The sequence below is a fragment of the Sus scrofa genome, chromosome 16 (assembly GCF_054392235.1).
Source record: "Sus scrofa isolate SSC_HxYL_T2T_F1_AM1 chromosome 16, Sscrofa_HxYL_maternal_Yorkshire_Landrace_v2.0, whole genome shotgun sequence".
NCBI lineage: Eukaryota > Metazoa > Chordata > Mammalia > Artiodactyla > Suidae > Sus > Sus scrofa.
The window spans coordinates 20,179,469-20,199,544 of NC_139398.1; the positions used below are offsets into that span (position 1 = coordinate 20,179,469).

The following is a 20,076-nucleotide window of genomic DNA, read 5'->3' on the forward strand; positions in this document are numbered from 1 at the left end:
AATGTATGAAAATACATTGTCTGCATGTATATGTAACTGGGTCACCATGCTGTACAGTAGGAAAAAAAATTGTATTGGGGAAATAACTATTTTAGAAAATTAAAATAAAATAAAATAATAAAAATAAAATAAAATAATGAATTAATTTATTTTAAATAAATCTTAAAATAAATTAAAATGTCTTTATTCTTACACAGCTATCATCAGGCTAATTTAAAGCATTCATATATATGGTTAAAATAAATGTTAAAAATTTTCCATTGGTATTATGAACACTTTCAAAAGAGTGTATATGTGTTTGAGGAGAATTTCTTAAATGTGAGTTCCTAGCACTGGTCATGTTAAAATCATTGAATTGAGACCTTTTGAATAAATTCATTAGTTAAGTTAAAAAATTCCAGGCCTAATAATCTTGAATGAAGGATTTTAATCACTAATGTGGATTTCAACAACAGTAAAATTCTCTTGTTTCTCTAAAATATTTTGGGATTAAATAGCTTGACTATAATACATCTTAAAATCTAAGTCAATTTATCTTATAATATCATCAAATTGAAATTACTTTTACAATGTAAACTAAATTATTCATTGGAATGAAAAAAATCAACCAAAATATGATTTCTAAATATAATTTATAAATATAGTATATTTCAATCTACAAGGCAGAAAGTTGAGTACTCCCTAATTTATGTAATTATTTAAATATGGAAAAATATGAATTGTTTTTTTTACATATTTAGCATAGTAAACTATAGTAAATATATTTGGGATGTAGACTAGGATGTTCAAATGTAAATAAATGTGCAGTAATCAATTAAATACTATTTTTCATACACAAATATGCACAAATACGTAGTATCATAAGTAGAGCTGACTACAGGGATAGTTAAAATGAGAAAGACAAATAAGTGGTATTTTCATATAAACCTTGTTATGGCTACATGCACAATTTAGTATCCTTGTTGTGATCATTTAAAGAAACTTAGGGATAATGGGAAGCATATTTTAGTGCATTCTCACTTTGTGATTTTATTTTTTCTTGTGTTTGACAATGATTCTCCATGAAGAGTACAGGGAAGGAATTAAATGTTTACCCCAAAATGTACCTGCATCTGTTTCTTTGATGCGAATTGGTGCCAAGTGTTAAATCCCAAATAAGAGCTTATTCAGATAAATGGGATCAAAAAATAGTCTTGAGCAGAATAAAGGTGATGCTAATCAGAACAGTGTACATATTGAGTGACAATGTTTCCTTTACATACGTAGGAATGACTTTTACACAATCTGAGGAATCTACCAAATAAAGCATCTAAGTTACGGTGAATTTTCTCTAGTTTTTTTTTTCTTTTACAGCCGAACCTGCAACATATGGAAGTTTTCTCAGGCCAGGGTCAAATAGGAGCTACAGCTAGCAGCCTGTGCCACAATCACAGCAACACTGCATCAGAGATGCATCTGCAACCTACATGGAAGCTTACAGCAACACTGGATCCCTAACCCACTGAGAGAGGCCAAGAATCAAACCTGCATCCTCACAGCGTTAATGTTGGGTCTTCAACCCCCTGAGCCACAACAGGAACTCTGAATCTTCCCTAGTTATGATGGTGTTCTTTTTGCCCCATGTAATAGAGAAGGTTAAAAAAATTAATTTTAAAATTTCCACAGTCCTGGAAGTTACAAAGTGGTTCAGCACATTAAGATCTAGCATTGTTGCAGCTGTAATGCAGGTTGCAAATACAGCATGGGTTCCATCCCTGGCCCGGGAACTTCCACATGCCAGGGATGTGGCCAAAAAACAAACAAACAAAACATTTCCACAATGCTCTGTAATTATGCATATGTATCTACACATACTTCAGAAACTATTCATAATAACAAGAGGAAAGATAATGTGTACAGTATGTCTTGATAGCCCTGCTAATGCAAGATGATTCAAACATTGCATTTCCTTTCCTAACTGTCCCTAGGACATATTTTTCATTTTTCCTAATTTAAATTTTTTCTACCTCCTAGCAGTTGCAATAGCTCTCATAAACATGTTTGTCAGCTAAGATTTCTCTTAAAATTTGCCCAAGAGCATATTGCATGTACACGTCTTGTTTAAAGGGATGCTTCTGAATAATCTCAATGAAAGTTATTTGTATATATGGCTCAGTTTTAAATACAAGCTATTCACAGATAATAACACAATTACATCAAACTGACTTTGAATGTTGATTTGCACTCTGTTCATGGGTATATATGAATAAAGCAAAGCTGCTCAGGCCTACTCCATATCAAGTCAAAGCAGACACCACATAGATTAAAAATATATATGTATTCATGTTCACCTTCATTGTCCTTCAGAGTGAAGTTTGGGTTTACAGACAGGTGTTCATCAAGAAAGAAGTTAAACCTTGGTCCATTGGCAAAATCATCCTTATCGGTGGCACTGATGGTATGAATAACCTAAGGAAAAACAAAATTAAATAGTAAATTTAATTTGGCTTATTCCTTTGATTTCTATTATATTTGAACATTTTCAGTATCTACCTTGCACGTTTTCAAATTCTTAATCTAGTAAAAGTATCAGTTAGTGTGCCCTCCCTTGTATTAGTTTTTAGGAAACGTATTAGCCTACCTTATAATCATTCACATTTTATTTTTTAGCAAGACACAAACATTTAATTTTTTTCCTTTATCACCCACAGTAACTTGGGGCCAATTAGTTGTAAGGTTTTGTATGAACACCTGTTTGGGGAGACATGAAATATTGTTTGTACGGATATAAAGATCCCAGTGTTAATGTAGAACAGCTTTTCAGTGCATGTTGTTCTCAGTTAGTAAATGCAAACGCAGTAGAGTCATAATTTTTCTTTCTAGGAGACTTTTGAGATCATAACCCAGCCCTTGTGTTTTTTTTTTTTTTTTTTTTTTCCTGTCTTTTGTCTCTTTAGGACCTCACCCATGGCATATGGAGGTTCCCAGGCTAGGGGTCAAATCAGAGCTGTAGCTGCCAGGCTACACCACAGCTCACAGCAACAATGGATCCTTAACCCACTGAGCAAGGTCAGGGATCAAACCCGTGTCCTCATGGATACTAGTCTGGTTCATTAACCACTGAGCCACGACAGGAACTCCCAGCCCCTGTATTTAAGAGATGAGGACCCTAAGTCCCCAAAGGAGTATGAAGTACCTCAGATCTGTAAAACAATGGCAGAGGCAAAACCAGACCACTCAGAGCTTTATGGAATATTTTTCATCTCTAGCAGCTGAGAGAAAGCAGTTTCCAAATTTGGACTGTATACACATTAATGAGAAAAGAAAGTTAGAATATATAAATACAAAATTCCCAGTAGCCTAAGAACAGTACACACATTCCAATAGATAGAGCCATTACAAATCTTAAAAATATTGAAAAAATAAGCAAGATAATATTTTCCTTTTGAAAAACATTAGTATCCTAATGCTTAGATGTCGTCTGTCCAGCCTTTCTTTAGAGAAATTGAAAACAGAGAGAGGGAAAGTAGAATGCTAAAATAATATTTCATGCATATGAAATATAGCACATCCATTTAAAAATAAAGAATATAATTTCTAAAAACATTTTACTCAATCTCACCCCATTTCCAAATACAGATGAAATAATCTACCCAGGTGTATCATAGTTAAAACCTAAATTCCTCTCCAACTACTGAGCCCATTATTTTGTGAGGGAGATGAGGAGGAATGAAGGAGAATGTGTGGTCAGGGTAGGAGGACTAGGAAGCCATGTTTTCATGAAGTAAACGTGAAGAAAGTGCTTCAGGATATAGCAATGATCAAGTTCCTACATATGTCCACATGGCTCACTCCTTATAGCTTTCCCATCAAGGCTCAGAATTTATTTTCTCAGTAAGACATCCTGGGTAAAATCCTCTCCCCCCATATAATCCAAGAAACTTCTATCATTCTGCTCATTAGTTCCCTCCCTATTATTTATTTATGAACTGAAAATCTACACATTTGCTGACCGATTGGTTTCTTTTTCTTTTAAATTATAACTAGTCTCCGGACAAATTTTTGTTGCTGTTATTGCCTTTTGACTATAAATAGAATAATTTCATGGATAAGCAGAAGCAATCTAGATGATTTTACTCAAGTGCAGGAAAAGCTCCAGAGTTCAAAGTGTGCAAAATCTGAAGAACTAAATTTTCTACACATTAGTCTCTCAATATTAAATTTAAATTAAAACATCAATTTTCAAGGTTGTTTTCAGGGTTAGATAAAACAAATACAGTCAGCCCTCTGTATCCATGGGTTCTGAACTCTCCAGGAATTCAACCATTGTGGACAAAAATGTTTTTGGTTTTTTTTTTTTTTAATTCTAGAAAGTTCTAAAAAGCAAAGCTTGAATTTGCCATGCATTGACAACATGCATTTTTTAATTGTATTTACAACTATTTACATAGCATTTACATTGTATTAAGTATTATACATATTCTAGGGAGGATTTAAAATATATGGGAGGATGCCAGTAAGTTATATGCAAATACTATTTTATACAATTTTATATAAGGGATTTGAGCATTTGTGGATTTTGGTATCCCCAAGGTGAAATGGGGAGAGGAGGTGTCCTAGAATCTGTTTCCCACAGATATCAAGGGACAACTGTGTAAGTTTTTCTTCTGGAAAATAAATGTCCTCTCACTCACCCCTATTCTTCCTTAATTCATCATGACTCTCCACTTTGCAGTCCTATTTTCTCTAGGGTGCCTTATAACATACTGGCACATTTGCAAGTTCACTTCATATCCTAGAGTGTAATTTTGAAGGTGATTGGTAAAGAACAATGAACTTAAACAAAGTGATTTTATGTTTTCTGTTATTACATCTTTGGAACAATTTTTTTCCTTCTCATTTCATAGTTAATGTATAAGTTATTTTAGACATTCTTAATATTTTTACAAGCATGAGCTCATTCCATTTGCTCAACACTGATATTATATTTCATTTATAATTTTTCTGTTATCTCTAAAGATATAAATAGGCTTTCCATTTTTATACAGGTAATTTCAAACCTGAATTTACCAGGAAGCTTGCTGATGGCAAAGTTGCCTTCCCCAGAAAGGGGTCTCAGTTTCCTCTACAGAGTAAATGATAAGTTTATTATCACAGTTGTTTAAGCATGAATCATTCATCTTGAACTTTTGTAGAACTGTTGAACATATATCTTACTTATATGTTACCATAATATTTCCAAGGGGTGCTTCCAAAGCCTAGTATTTTTTTTTTTAATATAGAACTCTTAGGTATTCTCTTGATAAGAGAAGATATATTAAATTTCTTTTTTGTTTGTTTTACTGATCATCTTTTCTCTTTCATTAGGAAATGAAATTTCTATTGGAGATACCTAAGAAAACATACCTAAGAAGCTAATGTATTTATGATTTGTAGAAGGCTTAAACTTCTGGTAGATATCTAGATAATTGCCACGTCTCCCTCATCAATATTTACTACCCTTTTCTTGGAGTTATTGATTTATCTACACTGTGTTATCAGTGCTATCTGTGCAACTGGTTACAATTCATAAAAATTTATTTTCTGACCTTCTTTCTTTCTATCTCAGCTTGGATGTTTTCTATCATTTGTACATTACGTAATAAGTGAGTAAAACTTTTAACTATTTTTAGAGATAGGAAAAAAACATAGTCAGATTTAGTCTAACAAAAGGAGAAAAAATTCAAATTGATGGGTGGTATTTATAATAATTACTAGCAGTTTTTTGATAGCAATCATGAATAAGGATTCACTTTTGGTAGAAAGTAATTAAAACCAATTTTGTTATTTCTTTTATTAAATAAATGTATCTCTTTGTTTAAAAACACATTTAATCTATTAAACAAATGTGTTTAAAAACACATTTAAAATCCATTACTTCTAGAGTGCTTTATGTAACAACAGTTAATGTCAGAAATTTATACAAATATCACAGTGTTCTATCTAGTACATGAGCTAACTCTAAAAAATGAAAATTTAAACTAAAAAGGAAATTCTATGGAATGCATTATATCTGCTTTAAATTAATGAAGTTTATAATATGGTCATATGATCATTTATTTATTATCAAATAATACCAACTTTTGTTAGCTGAGTCTATCTTTGGCAAGATGTAAAACCTCTACTGATCTAGTTAACTTTTTTTCACACTAAGTTGTATTGTTAATAATTGGATGTGATGGGTCAGAGGCTGGTTTTATGTAAGAAAATGTTTTCCTTTTATATGTTATGTTTTCTAAGGTTATCTCTAGCAAGAAAAAAATACAGAGGGAAAATTCAATATGAATATGATAGAAAGCTTTCCGTTCATTTATTTTTCAAACTTTCTAGGTATAGGTAGTTGTATGTCTCAACTATTTTGAATTCACTCTACTATGGGAACTTATTTCAAATTTCATGCATGCATGGTTTTCTTTTTAATATTTTTTTTTCATGCAATCTACTTAAAAGTTCTTTTTTTTTTTTCAGAACAGGAAAATATATTAACTCAGAGAAATATATTATTGAAGTTTATATTGATATCCGAATCGACCTGAACTCTGATGTTATATATGGTTTGAAATTCTGCTTTCAGAAAAGACCAGTCTCTTTGCCATAGTCCCATGCTGTTATATATAAATGCACAACATACATAATAGAGGCGTCTGTAATTCTAAAACCAATTGTCACAGAAAGAGGAACTGTCGCAATACAAATACACTTGAGAAAACCTATTTCACAAATCATTATTTAAATAGAGTTTCCTATCCCAACTCTGCTTCAAAATACACAAAGTTTCCCCAAAATGCTACAACCATAGCATTTCCCCAAAATGCTACAACTCATAATTGTAAATGAGCCAAAGACTGCAAAATTAAACAATAGCACATTTTCCCCTCAATGGGTTAATCATACTATTGACCACATATATGGGTCATGATTTGTTTAAATACAGGTTTAATGATCAATATCTTAAAAGTGATATTTTTATTCCCTCAACAAAAAATCTAAATTCATTTTGGTGAAATAGTTGGGAACAAAGCCTCAAACAACATAAAGAATCCAGTTATCTAAAATCATGCAATATGAAAGACAACAATGAGGCTAAATGGGAATATAGTTTTTATTTATTTATTTATTTATTTTGCTTTTTAGGGCTGCACCACAGCATATGGATGTTTCCAGGCTAAGGGTCTAACCAGAGCTACACCTGCTGGCCTACACCACAGCCACAGCAATAACAAATCTGTGCCACATCTGTGACCTACACCACAGCTCATGGCAAGGCCAGATCCTTAACCCACTGAGCAAGGCCAGGGATCAAACCTACAATGTCATGGTTTCTAGTCAGATTTGTTTCCACTGCACCACAATTGGGAACTCCTTGAATATAGTTTTTAAATAAGAAGAAGTAATCCTATAACTTAATCAAAATATATTAGAATTTCAAGTGCTAAGTCTAGCAATTACTTCTTGAAAGCAGTAACAGTCATACAAAGAAAAAAATAGTTTATAAATGGTTAATGGGACTCACAAAAGAAAGAAAGTTTTTCGCAAATTTAGCCCTCTCTTAAAAATGGAATAGGAAGGGAGGGGATTAGAGACAAGCAATGAACAGACAAGCAACAATAGTATGGCCTTGGGGCAGGATCCTAGATCCCCCTCGAGGGATACACATAATGACTAGCCATCTTATACACCTAAGAGAAAAGTTATATTCCTTATACTTCTGTTAGAAATGAATACTTAAAATTGAACAGCGTGGATCCCTTCCTTTTGCTTCTCCATCATTGGATTGCAGATTAAACACAAGCACTCCCACAAACTAAAGATGAGAACCCACAATTGCCTTTGTGTTAAAGATATTAGCATATGATGTTTCAGGAACTTTCCCAGTTTGTTCTGATCAATATGCCTTTTTCACAAGTACTGTTATTCTAGGCAGTACAATACCACAGAAGACCATGGTCATGAGATCTCCTGACACAATCTTCAATGACTAAGATTCCCCCAAAGAGAATGCATGCTTGCCCTGATCCTGCTTCTCATCTGAAACCCCGTTTTCTCCTTTTAGAGTATAAAATTTCCTGCAATTCTTCCCCAAAGTGGGGCACAGGCTTTAAGGCAGTAGCCTGCTGTGGCTTTATTTGCCTGTCAAAGCCATAAAAGCTTTTTTTTTTAATCCTTCACCCAAAACTCTGTCTTCATGTTTCTACTCAGCACAAGTGGACAGAGGTCAAATCTCAGCAACAGTGAGAATGCCTGAATGAACTTTTGAATGAGCAAAAAATAGACAAAATGAGAGATCAATGGAAATAGTCAAGGTCATAGGCCAATATGAAGAGAGTTCCAGCCAGAAAATTGAGACTACCATTTTTTTTATTTTAGAGCATACGTTCATACCCACAGAAGTATCAACTGATCCTAGGGCAAGGGCTGAGTATCAGTTGCCCAGAAGTTTGATGATTTCACCTAAACTTATAAGAATGGCTGTGAACTAGCAAATGTGAATTGCTTCTAATACAAGATCACACTTTATCCTTGAAGTTTTCAAATTGCCTTGAAGTATGCAATGAATGAATGAATGAATGAATGAATGAATGAATTTTAACAATTTGAAAAAGAAACTAAAAGAAAACATCTAAAAATAGCTGATGATTTTTTATTTTTTATATCATATTTCAAATAATCCAAGTTTTAATTCTCCAAATAATCTAGGAACCAAAGAAACAAAGATTTAGTGAGAGAAAGAACCTAAGTATGCTAAAAGTTTTTATGTATAAATCAGGTAATTGATACCTTAGAAAAGTAAAATTTATTTCTAGATATTTTATTTTCTTAATGTGATATGAAATGGTATAGTATTTGTTTTATTTTCTAATTGTGATATAAAGAAAAAGCAGTAATAAATTTATATTGGATGTATATTTAGCACAAGTGTCAATTTCATTCACACATTCCCCTAGTGTATAGCATTGTTACAGCAGGAAGATGACTAAGTATAAGCAGAGAAAGGGGGGGCATTGGGCCAAGTGGCAGGAAAACTATACATCTTATAAACAGCCAGGGTCCATGGGCAGACAAAGAAAAGTAGGAACCTCCAGACTAATAGGAAACTACACATTTTGGGTGATATGTGTCCTGGAGGCAGACAAAGAAAGGTGGGAAAAGGCAGAAATTTCTAGCATCCAAATGTAAGCTTTGTTTCATTATGCACTCATTACAATAAAATTAGCCTTGCAGATAAGAAGTACCCATCATGCAGCAATACCATACCATGACACACTTTATCAAGGACAAAAATCCCTCCTCCATTCAGCAAGGTGAAGCTGAGATGAAAATTATGAAGTATGACCCCTAAACCTTTTGTTCCCCAATGAATATTCCTCCCCTTCATTTATATGCTCCTCATAACTGTCTTGTCAAAGAAACTCAGGGTAGCTGCTCACCTGTCTGTCCTTTCCCCCTCTTGGGGCTTATTCTCACTTAAATAAATACTCATTTTACTTTCTTGATCTCCCTGTCTCATTTCTGAATACCTTCTGCAACAAGACAAAAACCTTTCACTGGAAACAGTATTACCACTATTACTATTAATAGTATTGTTATTAATGAGTGCTTAGCTTCATCAAAATCTTTGGCTTCACCTAACAAAATGAATTTTAATTTTTCTCCTTTTTTTAGAGTATTATTTTTTTCTGGATTCTTTTTGGCAATATTTTATTTAGGGTATTTCTATGTTCAAAAAGAATATCTATAATTAAAATTGTATCCTCAGATTTTGATTTCAAAGTTTGGTTGTTAGCGTAAATGAAAAAAAAAAACTGATTTCCTCTTTATCTTTTTTTTTTTTTTTTTGTCTGTCTTTACGCCTTTTCTTGGGCCGCTCCCGCAGCATATTGGGGTTCCCAGGCTAGCGGTCGAATCAGAGCTGTAGCTGCTGGCCTACGCCAGAGCCACAGCAATGAGGGATCCAAGTCGAGTCTGCGACCTACACCACAGCTCACGGCAACGCCAGATCCTTAACCCACTGAGCAAGGCCAGGGATCGAACCCGCAACCTCCTAGTTCCTAGTTGGATTTGTTAACCACTGGGCCACGACGGGAACTCCGCCTTTACTCTTTTTTCTATAGTATATCTTTATTACCATTCTATTGAAATATTTTCATTTTTATTATTTTTTTGACTCATGGCTTATTTAAAAATGCCTTTCTTCATTTCTGATGGAAATTTTTCTAGCAATATTCTTCAATTAGTATTTAGTTTTATTTTGTTGTAAATTAAAAAAAATGAGGCCAATAATTTGCAAATTATTAAAACTTGCTTTGTCCTAGATATGGTAAATTTTGGTCAATGTTTTATGTAAATTTTGAAAGAATGCATAATCTAAAGTTGATCAATATGGTGTTCTACAGTTGTTAAACAGCAAAGTTTGTTAATTGTGGTATTACATTTTCAGTATCCTGTTGACTTAAAAAATGTGCACAACTTAAAAGTTGAGTTGAGTTTTATTTGGGGTAAAATGAGTACTATAGCCTGGGTGGCAGCATTTCAGATAGCTCTGAAAAGCTGCTCCAAAGAGGTAGCGGGTAATGTCAGTATATATGTGATTTTGGTGAAGGGGGAGGTACATGCAGCAGCCATGCACACATTTTTATAGAATCTTGCTGCTAGTTTCGTGAAGGTCATTGCTAGTCATGAAGAGGAATAGAAGTCACCATGGATTTTAGTGCTTTTCTAGATATGAGGAGATGCAAGAATTGGCCTCATAAAATCTTCTCCTGAAAATACCTCACTATCTGAAGACTTGTTCTGCCATTTTCCCAGAACATAGAGTGTCTTGCTCATGATCGCCACCCTGAGCTCCTTTCAGAGGGTGTTGAGGTCAGAGGCTACAGTGGCTCATGATTGACACTCCTTGTAGAGGCAGATGGCAAGTGCCAATCTCCAGTTCACAATCTTTACTAAAATTGTATGTTATTATTTTGTGAGTTTCTTGCAAAACCATTCTAAACTCTCAGTACAATAATTGGCTTATCTATTTTTATTATAGTTCTATCAATTTTTGCTTTATTCAATTTGAGGAAATGTTAATAAGTATATAAAAATTTTAAATTGTGATTTTTACTTGCTGCAGTTACTTTTTATCACAAGGAATGTGCCTTTTTGTACACAGATTCTTTGATAAAGTTTTCTTTTTTTATGTGTGTGTGTGTGTGTGTGTTTGTAGTGGGCTGAGTATGCATGTAGGAGTTATTCAAGTAACTGGTATACTTATTCTTTCATGCTGTTTTCTTTTATTGAATTTATAACACATCTCATAAATAACATTGAATTGGCTTTTTTCTTATCCATTTTGATAATATAAAATTTTAATTTAAGCATTTTGGTGATTTTATTCTAACATAAATATTGTTAAGTACTTATGTTTACACCACTTTTTTTTTTTTTTTTTGCCTTTTTTAGGGCCGCTTCCTGTGGCATATGGAGGTTCCCAGGCTAGGGGTCTAATTGGAGCTGTAGCCGCTGGCCGACACCAGAGCCACAGCAACGCAGGATCCAAGCCGAGTCTGCAACCTACACCACAGCTCACGGCAATGCCGGATCCTTAACCCACTGAGCAAGGCCAGGGATCAAACCTGCAACCAACCTCATGGTTCGTAGTCAGATTCGTTAACCACTGTGCCACGATGGGAACTCCTCCAATTTTATTTTTTGTTTATATCATTTTTTTTTTTTGTCCATTTGTTCTATATTTATTATCTTATTTCTTGGTTTAAAAAGATCATCATGACTTCTACCTAATTATTAGAATTTTCCCTACCTTGCATTAAAAGATAAAATTATATCTCAATAGCAAATATGAAAATTTGTCATTTTAACTTTGAGCTTTCCGAACTTCACAGAAATTTGGGGGTTATTTTGTAACTATTGAATTGGTTCTAAACATTATTTTATTAGGATTACATTTTAGTTTTGAAATATGTCCTTCTAGAATCCTTGAAGATAGATTCTAAATAAAATGTTTTTCCCTTTATCTTCGTATTGTGTAATATGATACAGTAAGATAAAATCACATGCAGTAATTTGTAAGTACGTGAATTATTTTAAAATGAATGAACATTTTAATGTTCACAACTAAGGTCAAGAAATAGAACTTTTTGGAGTACCTGTTGTGGCTTAGTGGTAACCAACCCGACTAGAATCCATGAAGACATGGGTTCGATCCCTGGCCCCACTCAGTCGATTAAGGATCTGGCATTGCTGCGATCTGCTGATGCAGTTAAGATCCCAAGTTGTTGTGGCTGTGGTGTAGGCCTGTGGCTAAGCTCTGATTCAACCCTTATCTGGGAACTTCCATATGCCATGGGTGTGGCCCTAAAAAGACAGAAAAGAAAAAAGAAATAGAACTTTTAACATCACTCTCTTTAGGAGTATTTTTAACTCAACTTTCTATTAAACCAAAAATTACAGGGTTTTTTTTTTTTTTTTTTTTGGTTGTGACCACAGCATGTGGATGTTCCTGGGCCAAGGACTGAACCCAAGCAACAGCAGCAATCCAAGCTGCTAAAATGACAATGATGGATCCTTAACCTACTTTGCCACAATGGAACTTATAGAGCATGCATTCATAATATATACTATACATTATAAATTGATAATTTTTCAATTATCCTCCAATTTAAGGAGTTAAGAATATTTTAACTTAGTCTTCCTTAATTATGACATCTTGTTATCATGTATATTATGTAAGTTATAAACCCTAGAAAATGTTCCTTTGACTTCTACTCACTTAATAGTAGTTTAAACAATATATTCACTTATTGCTTTTGTCTTTAAGGATTCTTACCACCCGAGCTGCCAATTTGGTTATTTTCTTCCCCCCCAACCAAAATGTTTTAGTGTGAGTATTATGGTAAGAAATTTTTCACAATTTTGTTTGTCTAACTGTGAATTTTTTTGTCTTTATTTTTGAGGAACATTTTGGTAGGAAAATAATTCAGATTTGTCAGTTGTTATCTTCTGACTCCTGGGATTAGTCTTTCCATTTCTTAGCTTTTATTCTTCGTGGTTAAAAAAAATCATCTTTTGAAATGATTCCTTTAAAGGTATTATATCTTTTTTTTAAATGTTTATTTGCTTTTATTTTTAAATAAATTTTCTACTTTTTTGTAATTATAGATTCATATGCAGTTGCAAGAAATAAAGAAAGTTACTGTGTACCTTTATCCACTCCCCCCACTGATGGCATCTTGCAAAGCTAAAGTACAATGTCCTACCCAGGATGCTGACATTGATGTAGTCAAGATACAGATCATTTTCATCACCATAAGAGTCCTTCATGTTGCTTTTTATATCCATCTTTACTTTCCTGCTATCATTGTCCCTTAATTTCTGATACCAAATATTATGAAACCTTTTGATGTTATTATCATTATTATTATTTTACTAGCAAAATTCTCTGCAGTTTTTTCTTTCTTTTGTTTGTTTGGCTGCACCATATCATATGGAGATTCCCAGGCCAGGGACTGGACTTGCACTACAGCAGGGACCTAAGCCACTGCCGTTAACAACACAGTATGGTTAACTTGCTGAATCACAAAAGAACTGTAGTTCTCTGGAGTTATATCCAGATTTTTGCATGTATCAATAGTTTACTCCTTTTCATAGCTGAGTATTACTCCTTGATATGAATTCACTACAGTTTACTTAACCACACACTCATTGAAAAACATCTGTTTTTTTTTTTTTTTTTTTCCCCAGTTTGGGTCAATCATGAATGAAGCTGATACAAGCATTTGTGGAAAGTGTTTCGTATGAATATAAATCTTCATCTCTCAGGGAAATGTGTCAAAGCGTTACCTCTGCACTCTATGGTAATTTTATATTTCATTTTTTAAGAAATTGCTAAATTGTATTTCAAAGTAGTTGTACCATTCCACCAAAAACGTATCAATGATCTAATTCCTATTCATCTTCCCAAGTCTATGACACTTTTAAAATTTTTCCCTATATGATAGATTTTGTATCAATATCTCACTGTAGTTGTAATTTTCATTTGCCTAATCACATCTTTTGCCTAAAAGATGTCGAACATCTTTTAATGTGTTTGTTGTCTATCTGTAAATAATCTTCCATGAAATGTCTGCTCAAGTCTTTTGCCCATTTTATTTATTTATTCATTTAAATAATTTTATTTTTTTTAGGACTGCACCCCTACATATGGAGGTTTTCAGACTAAGGGGTCAATTGGAGCTGTAGCTGCCGGCCTATACCACAGCCACACCAATGTGAGATCCGAGCCACATCTGCAAACTGCACCACAGCTCATGGTAACACTGGATCCTTAACCCACTGAGCGAAGCCAGGGATAGAATCTGCATCCTCCTCCTGTATAATAGTTGGGTTTGTTAACCACTGAGCCACAATGGGAACTCCTTTTGCCCATTTTAAAACTAGATTTTTTCCACTGTTTGATTTTGTGTATTCCTTAAATATTCTACACACTAATCCTTTATTGGATAGATGATTTGTAAATAACTTTTCCAGCTCTATGGTTTTCGTCTCATTTTTTTAGTGGGTTCTTTCAGAAATCAAAAATGTTTATTTTTTTATCAAGGTCAATTTATATTTTTTTTTCTCTTATAGATTATGTTTTTAATGTCATCTAAGATCTCATTGGCTGGTACTGCATCCATTAAATTTTTTTTTTTCTCCTGACAATATTATGTCTTTTTTTTTTTGCTTCTTAGGGCCACACCTGTGGCATATGGATGTTCCCAGGCTAGGGGTCAAATCGGAGTTGTAGCTGTCAACTTAAACCACAGCCGTAGCAACTCTAGATCTAAGCCATATCTGCAACCTACACCACAGCTCACTGCAACCCTGGATCCATAACCCACTGAACGAGGCCAGTAGCAAACCCACATCCTCATGGATCCTAGTCGGGTTCAGGTTCATTAACTGCTGAGCCACAATGGGAACTCTGACAGTATTATGTCTTCTTTCTCTTGATGTAATCTTGTGATTTTATTTCCAGTTATTTAGGGTTTTTTTGTTTGTTTTTATACTTCTTGAATTTTTGACTTAATGATTACTAACAATATAGAAATTTTTTTAAGTCATGATCTCCTCAAATATTATTTCTGGCCAAATTGAATAACTTGTGTGTTAGACCTGCATGTTTCATATGTCTTTCATAGTGTTGTTGATGCTTCCTATGTTTTTGTCTTTCCATGCCTTGACATGGATATTTTAATTCAATCTATTTTTCAGTGTATCAAATATGTGGTTATTACCAAAAACTGAGATCAATTATTAAGCGGCTGTATTTTTTAAATATAAATTTTCCATTTCAAACTATTACATTTTACTTGTATAATATGTTATGAAAATAAGTCTAGGATGTGTGAATCCATATCTAACACAATTTAGATGGGATTTGGTAAGAAAATCATTATATATTTGTACCATAAAATAATTTATTGTCTTTGAAATGGTGATATGTGTTTAAGTACCTAAAGTGATAATATTAATATATTGTTAGCATAAAACATATAACCTATAAGTACTTTCAAATATAAATTTTGGTCATTTTGTTTTCATTCGTATTTTCTAATTTTGCTATGAGAAAGGAACATAAAAAAATTTATATTTTACATAGGAGCCTTCCTATGTAAAATATATATATATGTATATGTGTGTATATATATATATATATATATATATATACACACACCACTTGGTTTATGAGCTTGAGCAACACTGGCCTCTCTTCAGAATTGTCATGCTTCTTTAACTGGCTTCTGTGCCTCATCCAGATTTACATCCTTTGTTCAATCTCTTCTCTCCATTCTTCACTCTCCCCAGTGCCTTAAAACGTACACACTCTTCATGTTGTTAAATCTAATATCTACTAGTATTCATATCACTTAATGGCCAGTATGTCACTCTTTAATTCCTTCCAAAACAGACCAGGCAGTATCTCCTCCCTACGGTAGTCTCTAAGGTTCATTAGGACAGGAATGTTCACTGTTTCCTCCTCATTTAATATTCAGGTACAGGGCTGTACTCAAAGGATTCAATATGATTTTATTGGTATAATATATGCATGTATGAATGAGTTCATTTTTTGAATTACATTTGGGATCCAGAGAAAATTTATTTTCTATGATTCTCCAAACATTTTATTTGGTACTTAAAGCTTTATAAAATTATTTTTACTGAGCACAAAAATAACACTGGGGATTTTTGAGGATTATGCCTAAGAATAATAGATACAGAGCTGCTTGTTTTTCTTCCATTCAAATGATAGGAAGAAAACAATTAACTTACCTGGCCAGGCTTAGAGTTTTCACAGACGACAATATCATATTCTCTGGCAAGTTCGGGTGGATTGTCATTGACATCCAAAACTCTAATACCCACTGTGACATGGCTCAGCAAACCAGGATTGTCTGCAAAACAGACAAGGATGTATTTAGTATTTCCATGCACACTTTAGAGGCTTGGTTTAAAGCAATCTTCTTAATACTGTAGCTTGTCACTAGTCCCATATGCTACAGCAGGACTCTTGGCAAAAGACAACTTTATGAAGGCACTCTTTGTTAGAACTCATTAACTTACAGAAAAATGAAAAATGAACACCAAGGCATGACAGAAATGCTAAAATGATATTTTGTCATATCAAGGAAATTACATGTTATTCAGGAACTGGAGTGGGAGAAAGTTGTCAGAATTCATTGTACGCTGTCAGAGTCTAAGGAATGAACAATTGGTTTCATCATTAATCTAAGAAAAGCACAGTGGTTGGTAAAAAAAATCACATAAACTTTTAAAAGTTCAAAACTTCAAGTATAAATAAACTGGGATGAAATATAAAGTAAAAATCTTTACACAGGGATAATTTTCTTCTAATAGGAGAATATACACAGTTTGTGGTATCAAGTCATAGTTGGGGAAAAATAAAGAATAATTTAAATTAGAACTGAGCATGGAACTCACATGTAACTCTGGTAAGTATCAAAATATTACTGTCAATACTTTAAAATATGCCTTCCCATTTTTCAGTAAGTTTATAAATTCTGAGATATAAGGAAAATATAAATGTTTGGTTTATTTTACATGTCAAAGCTAAAAATGTAGAATTCATAATGGAAAAATTAAAATTATTTTTTATTACTGATGTTTCTGTCATTGTCTATCATAAATAAAAAAATAAAAAATCCAAAATTAAACTTGTAACAACACACTAATATATAGTTTTAAAAACTAGTAAAAAAAATACACAAATTTATCAATTTATCAAAGTAGAGTATGAGAAGGCAAAAAGTAACCACATTACAAAAAAGGGAGTATAAGTACATAACAGAATAAATTAAAAAATTGATTTTTAAATTTTCCATTATTTAATTATCCATTAGGAAAATGGATGGATTAAAACATGTCATATGTGACTTTAAAAGAAATAGAAAAAAAAACAAGATAATACTACCATAACTAAAGAAAATCAATTTTTAGATAAAAAATAATGATTTCAAAGAGACAAAAATCAGGCCTAGATACTTTTACTAAATTAAATAAATAAGTACCTTCATTCTTATACATGGTTTCCTCAGAAAGCAGAGTAAGGAGGAAATATTTACAACTTGTTTTCTATGGCTGGCAAAGTTTTAATATCAATGCTGCATGCTCCCCCTCATGAGAGATATTAGCTGTCAATGGACTAATCAAAATAATACCAAACTCACTCCACTGTTACATAAAAGAAAAATCTATCCTTAATTTAGTTCTAGGAATTCTTGCTTAGGTCAGCATTAAAGGAAGGTTAGAAGGAAGAGAGGAAGGAAGATAAGAGGGAAGGAGGAAAGAAATGAAGAAAGAAAATCTTTAAAAAGCATAAAATTTATCCGCAAAGTTAATGAATTAAAAAAGGAACAAAAAGCCCCCATATAGGAGTTGCCTTCGTGGCACAGTGGTAAACTAGGAACCATGAGGTTGTGTGTTCGGTCCCTGGCCTTGCTCATTGGGTTAAAGATCCGGCATTGCCGTGAGCTGTGGTGTAGGTCTCACACGCGGCTTGGATCTGGCATTGCTGTGGCTCTGGTGTATGCCAGTGGCTACAGTTCTGATTCAACCCCTAGCCTGGGAACCTCCATATGCCATGGGAGTGGCTCTAGAAAAGGCAAAAAGACAAAAAAAAAAAAAATATATAGATGCTCAACATAATACACATCAAAACAATAAATTTAATATCCATACATTCAAACAATACAAAACAGAGGAAATCAAAAGCAAAAACAAACTCTTGAACTAGGAAAATACTGTACTCTCTCAAGATGATTAAGGACACATTAAACAAACAACAACAAAAACTACAAGAAAAATTATTCTTAATGACGAAAAGCTAACAAGAGTTTATAAAAAAAGCTATGAAGGTTCTAGAAATAAATCTAAAAAAAGTATAGGAAAGAATGCAATACACTTCACTGAGTGCCATTAGAGAAGATCTAAAGTAATTAAGAGCTATATCACTTATATGATTGGAAGATAAAATATTATGTATAAATCCAGCCCTCAAAATTGATGTGTATTTTTTATATAATCCAATGAGAAATGTTCATGGAAATTGAAAGCTGATTCTAAGAATTCTAAATATTAAAATTGTCAAGATTTGTATGATAAAGTGCAATAAAGAATTCATGCTTTACCAATTATCAAGCCTTATTATATGTTATTAGAACTTAAGTCACTATGACAAAGTGATAGACAAACAGAAACAGGAAACAGAACCCAGCCACAGATTCAGTATATAGAGAAATTTAATATATGGTAATGATGCTATTACAGATCAGTGGGCAAAGTACAGATTTAGCAAGAAGTGGTGTTTGTAAAGCTTGTTATCGACATCATCATCATTATAAAATGGGCCATACATTTCACCACGCACAAATACACCTTAAATAATTAAGGACTTAAATGTATAAGGCAAAACTATATATAGTTTAGAAGAAAATATTATCATATAATATATTAAGGTTCATTAAAGATTTCAAAAGAGAAAATGCACTAATCATAAAAGAAGCACTGATAAATTTGATTGCATTCTGATGTGACTTTTTTCAGTTCCTCCAAATATGCCACTAGAGGAAACAAATGCCACAAAATGAGTGAATATGTTTGCAGCACATACACCTATATCTACAATATGTAATAAAAGGTATTAAACCAATAAAAAGAGAGCTCAATATAAAAAGGAATATAAAAAACAATATAAAAACATTTACCAGAAGTAATATGAATGGCAAGTAGACATATGGAAAAGTTTTCAACATCAATAGTATTTAAATAAATGTAGATTATAGAGTTCTCTGATGACTCACTGGGTTAAGGATCTGACATTGTCAATGCTATGGCTTGGGTTTGATTCCTGGCCTGGGAACTTCTGCATGCCATGAGCATGGCCCAAAAATAAAATAAAATAAAGAAAGTTAGGATAATCAAAATAAAGTACCATTTAGTCCTAATAATATTGATACAATATTAAGAAGCTTGACAAGATTTTCCAAGAGTTGGATTGGACACAGACCAATGGGAATACCTATAAATAAAAGTACGCTACATGTAATACAGTTGTATATCCTCATGCTCAACATCTAGTCACTTCCCTGGCTCATATCTGTTGGAAAATCTCTTTAACACATACACTACCAGTATAATTAACAGGAATAACAACAGGAAAATGCAAAGGTTTAATAATAGCTGAAGAGATGCAGTAATTGTGATGTATTTATGTCATAGAGATAAAAAATAACATACTTATGACAAACTATGAAACAAAATGTTGATTGAGAGTTCCCATCATGTCTCAGTGGTTAAGAAACCTGACTGGCATCCATGAGGACGTAGGTTCAATCCGTGGCCTTGCTAAGTGGGTTAAGGATTTGGCGTTGCTGAGAGCTGTGGTGCAGGTCACAGATGCGGCACAGATTCAGAGTTGCTATGGCTATAGTGTAGGCCAGTGGCTACATATCTTATTGGACCCCTAGCCTTGGAGCCTCCATATGCCATCCATGGGTG

At 33.2% G+C, this 20,076-nt stretch overlaps 1 protein-coding gene across 18 annotated transcripts in view; it reads right to left on the minus strand.

The window, feature by feature from the left end:
- The window catches only part of CDH18 (cadherin 18), a 1,020,178-nt gene that overhangs the window by 28,633 nt on the left and 971,469 nt on the right, over positions 1–20,076 (minus strand). For all 18 annotated transcript variants that reach the window (XM_021076971.2, XM_021076969.2, XM_021076964.2 and 15 more), the window contains 2 exons: positions 16,333–16,454; positions 2,331–2,448 (listed from right to left, as the gene is read on the minus strand). In XM_021076971.2, coding sequence (XP_020932630.1) covers positions 2,331–2,448; positions 16,333–16,454 — 240 coding nt within the window. The remainder of the gene's footprint in view (positions 1–2,330; positions 2,449–16,332; positions 16,455–20,076) is intronic.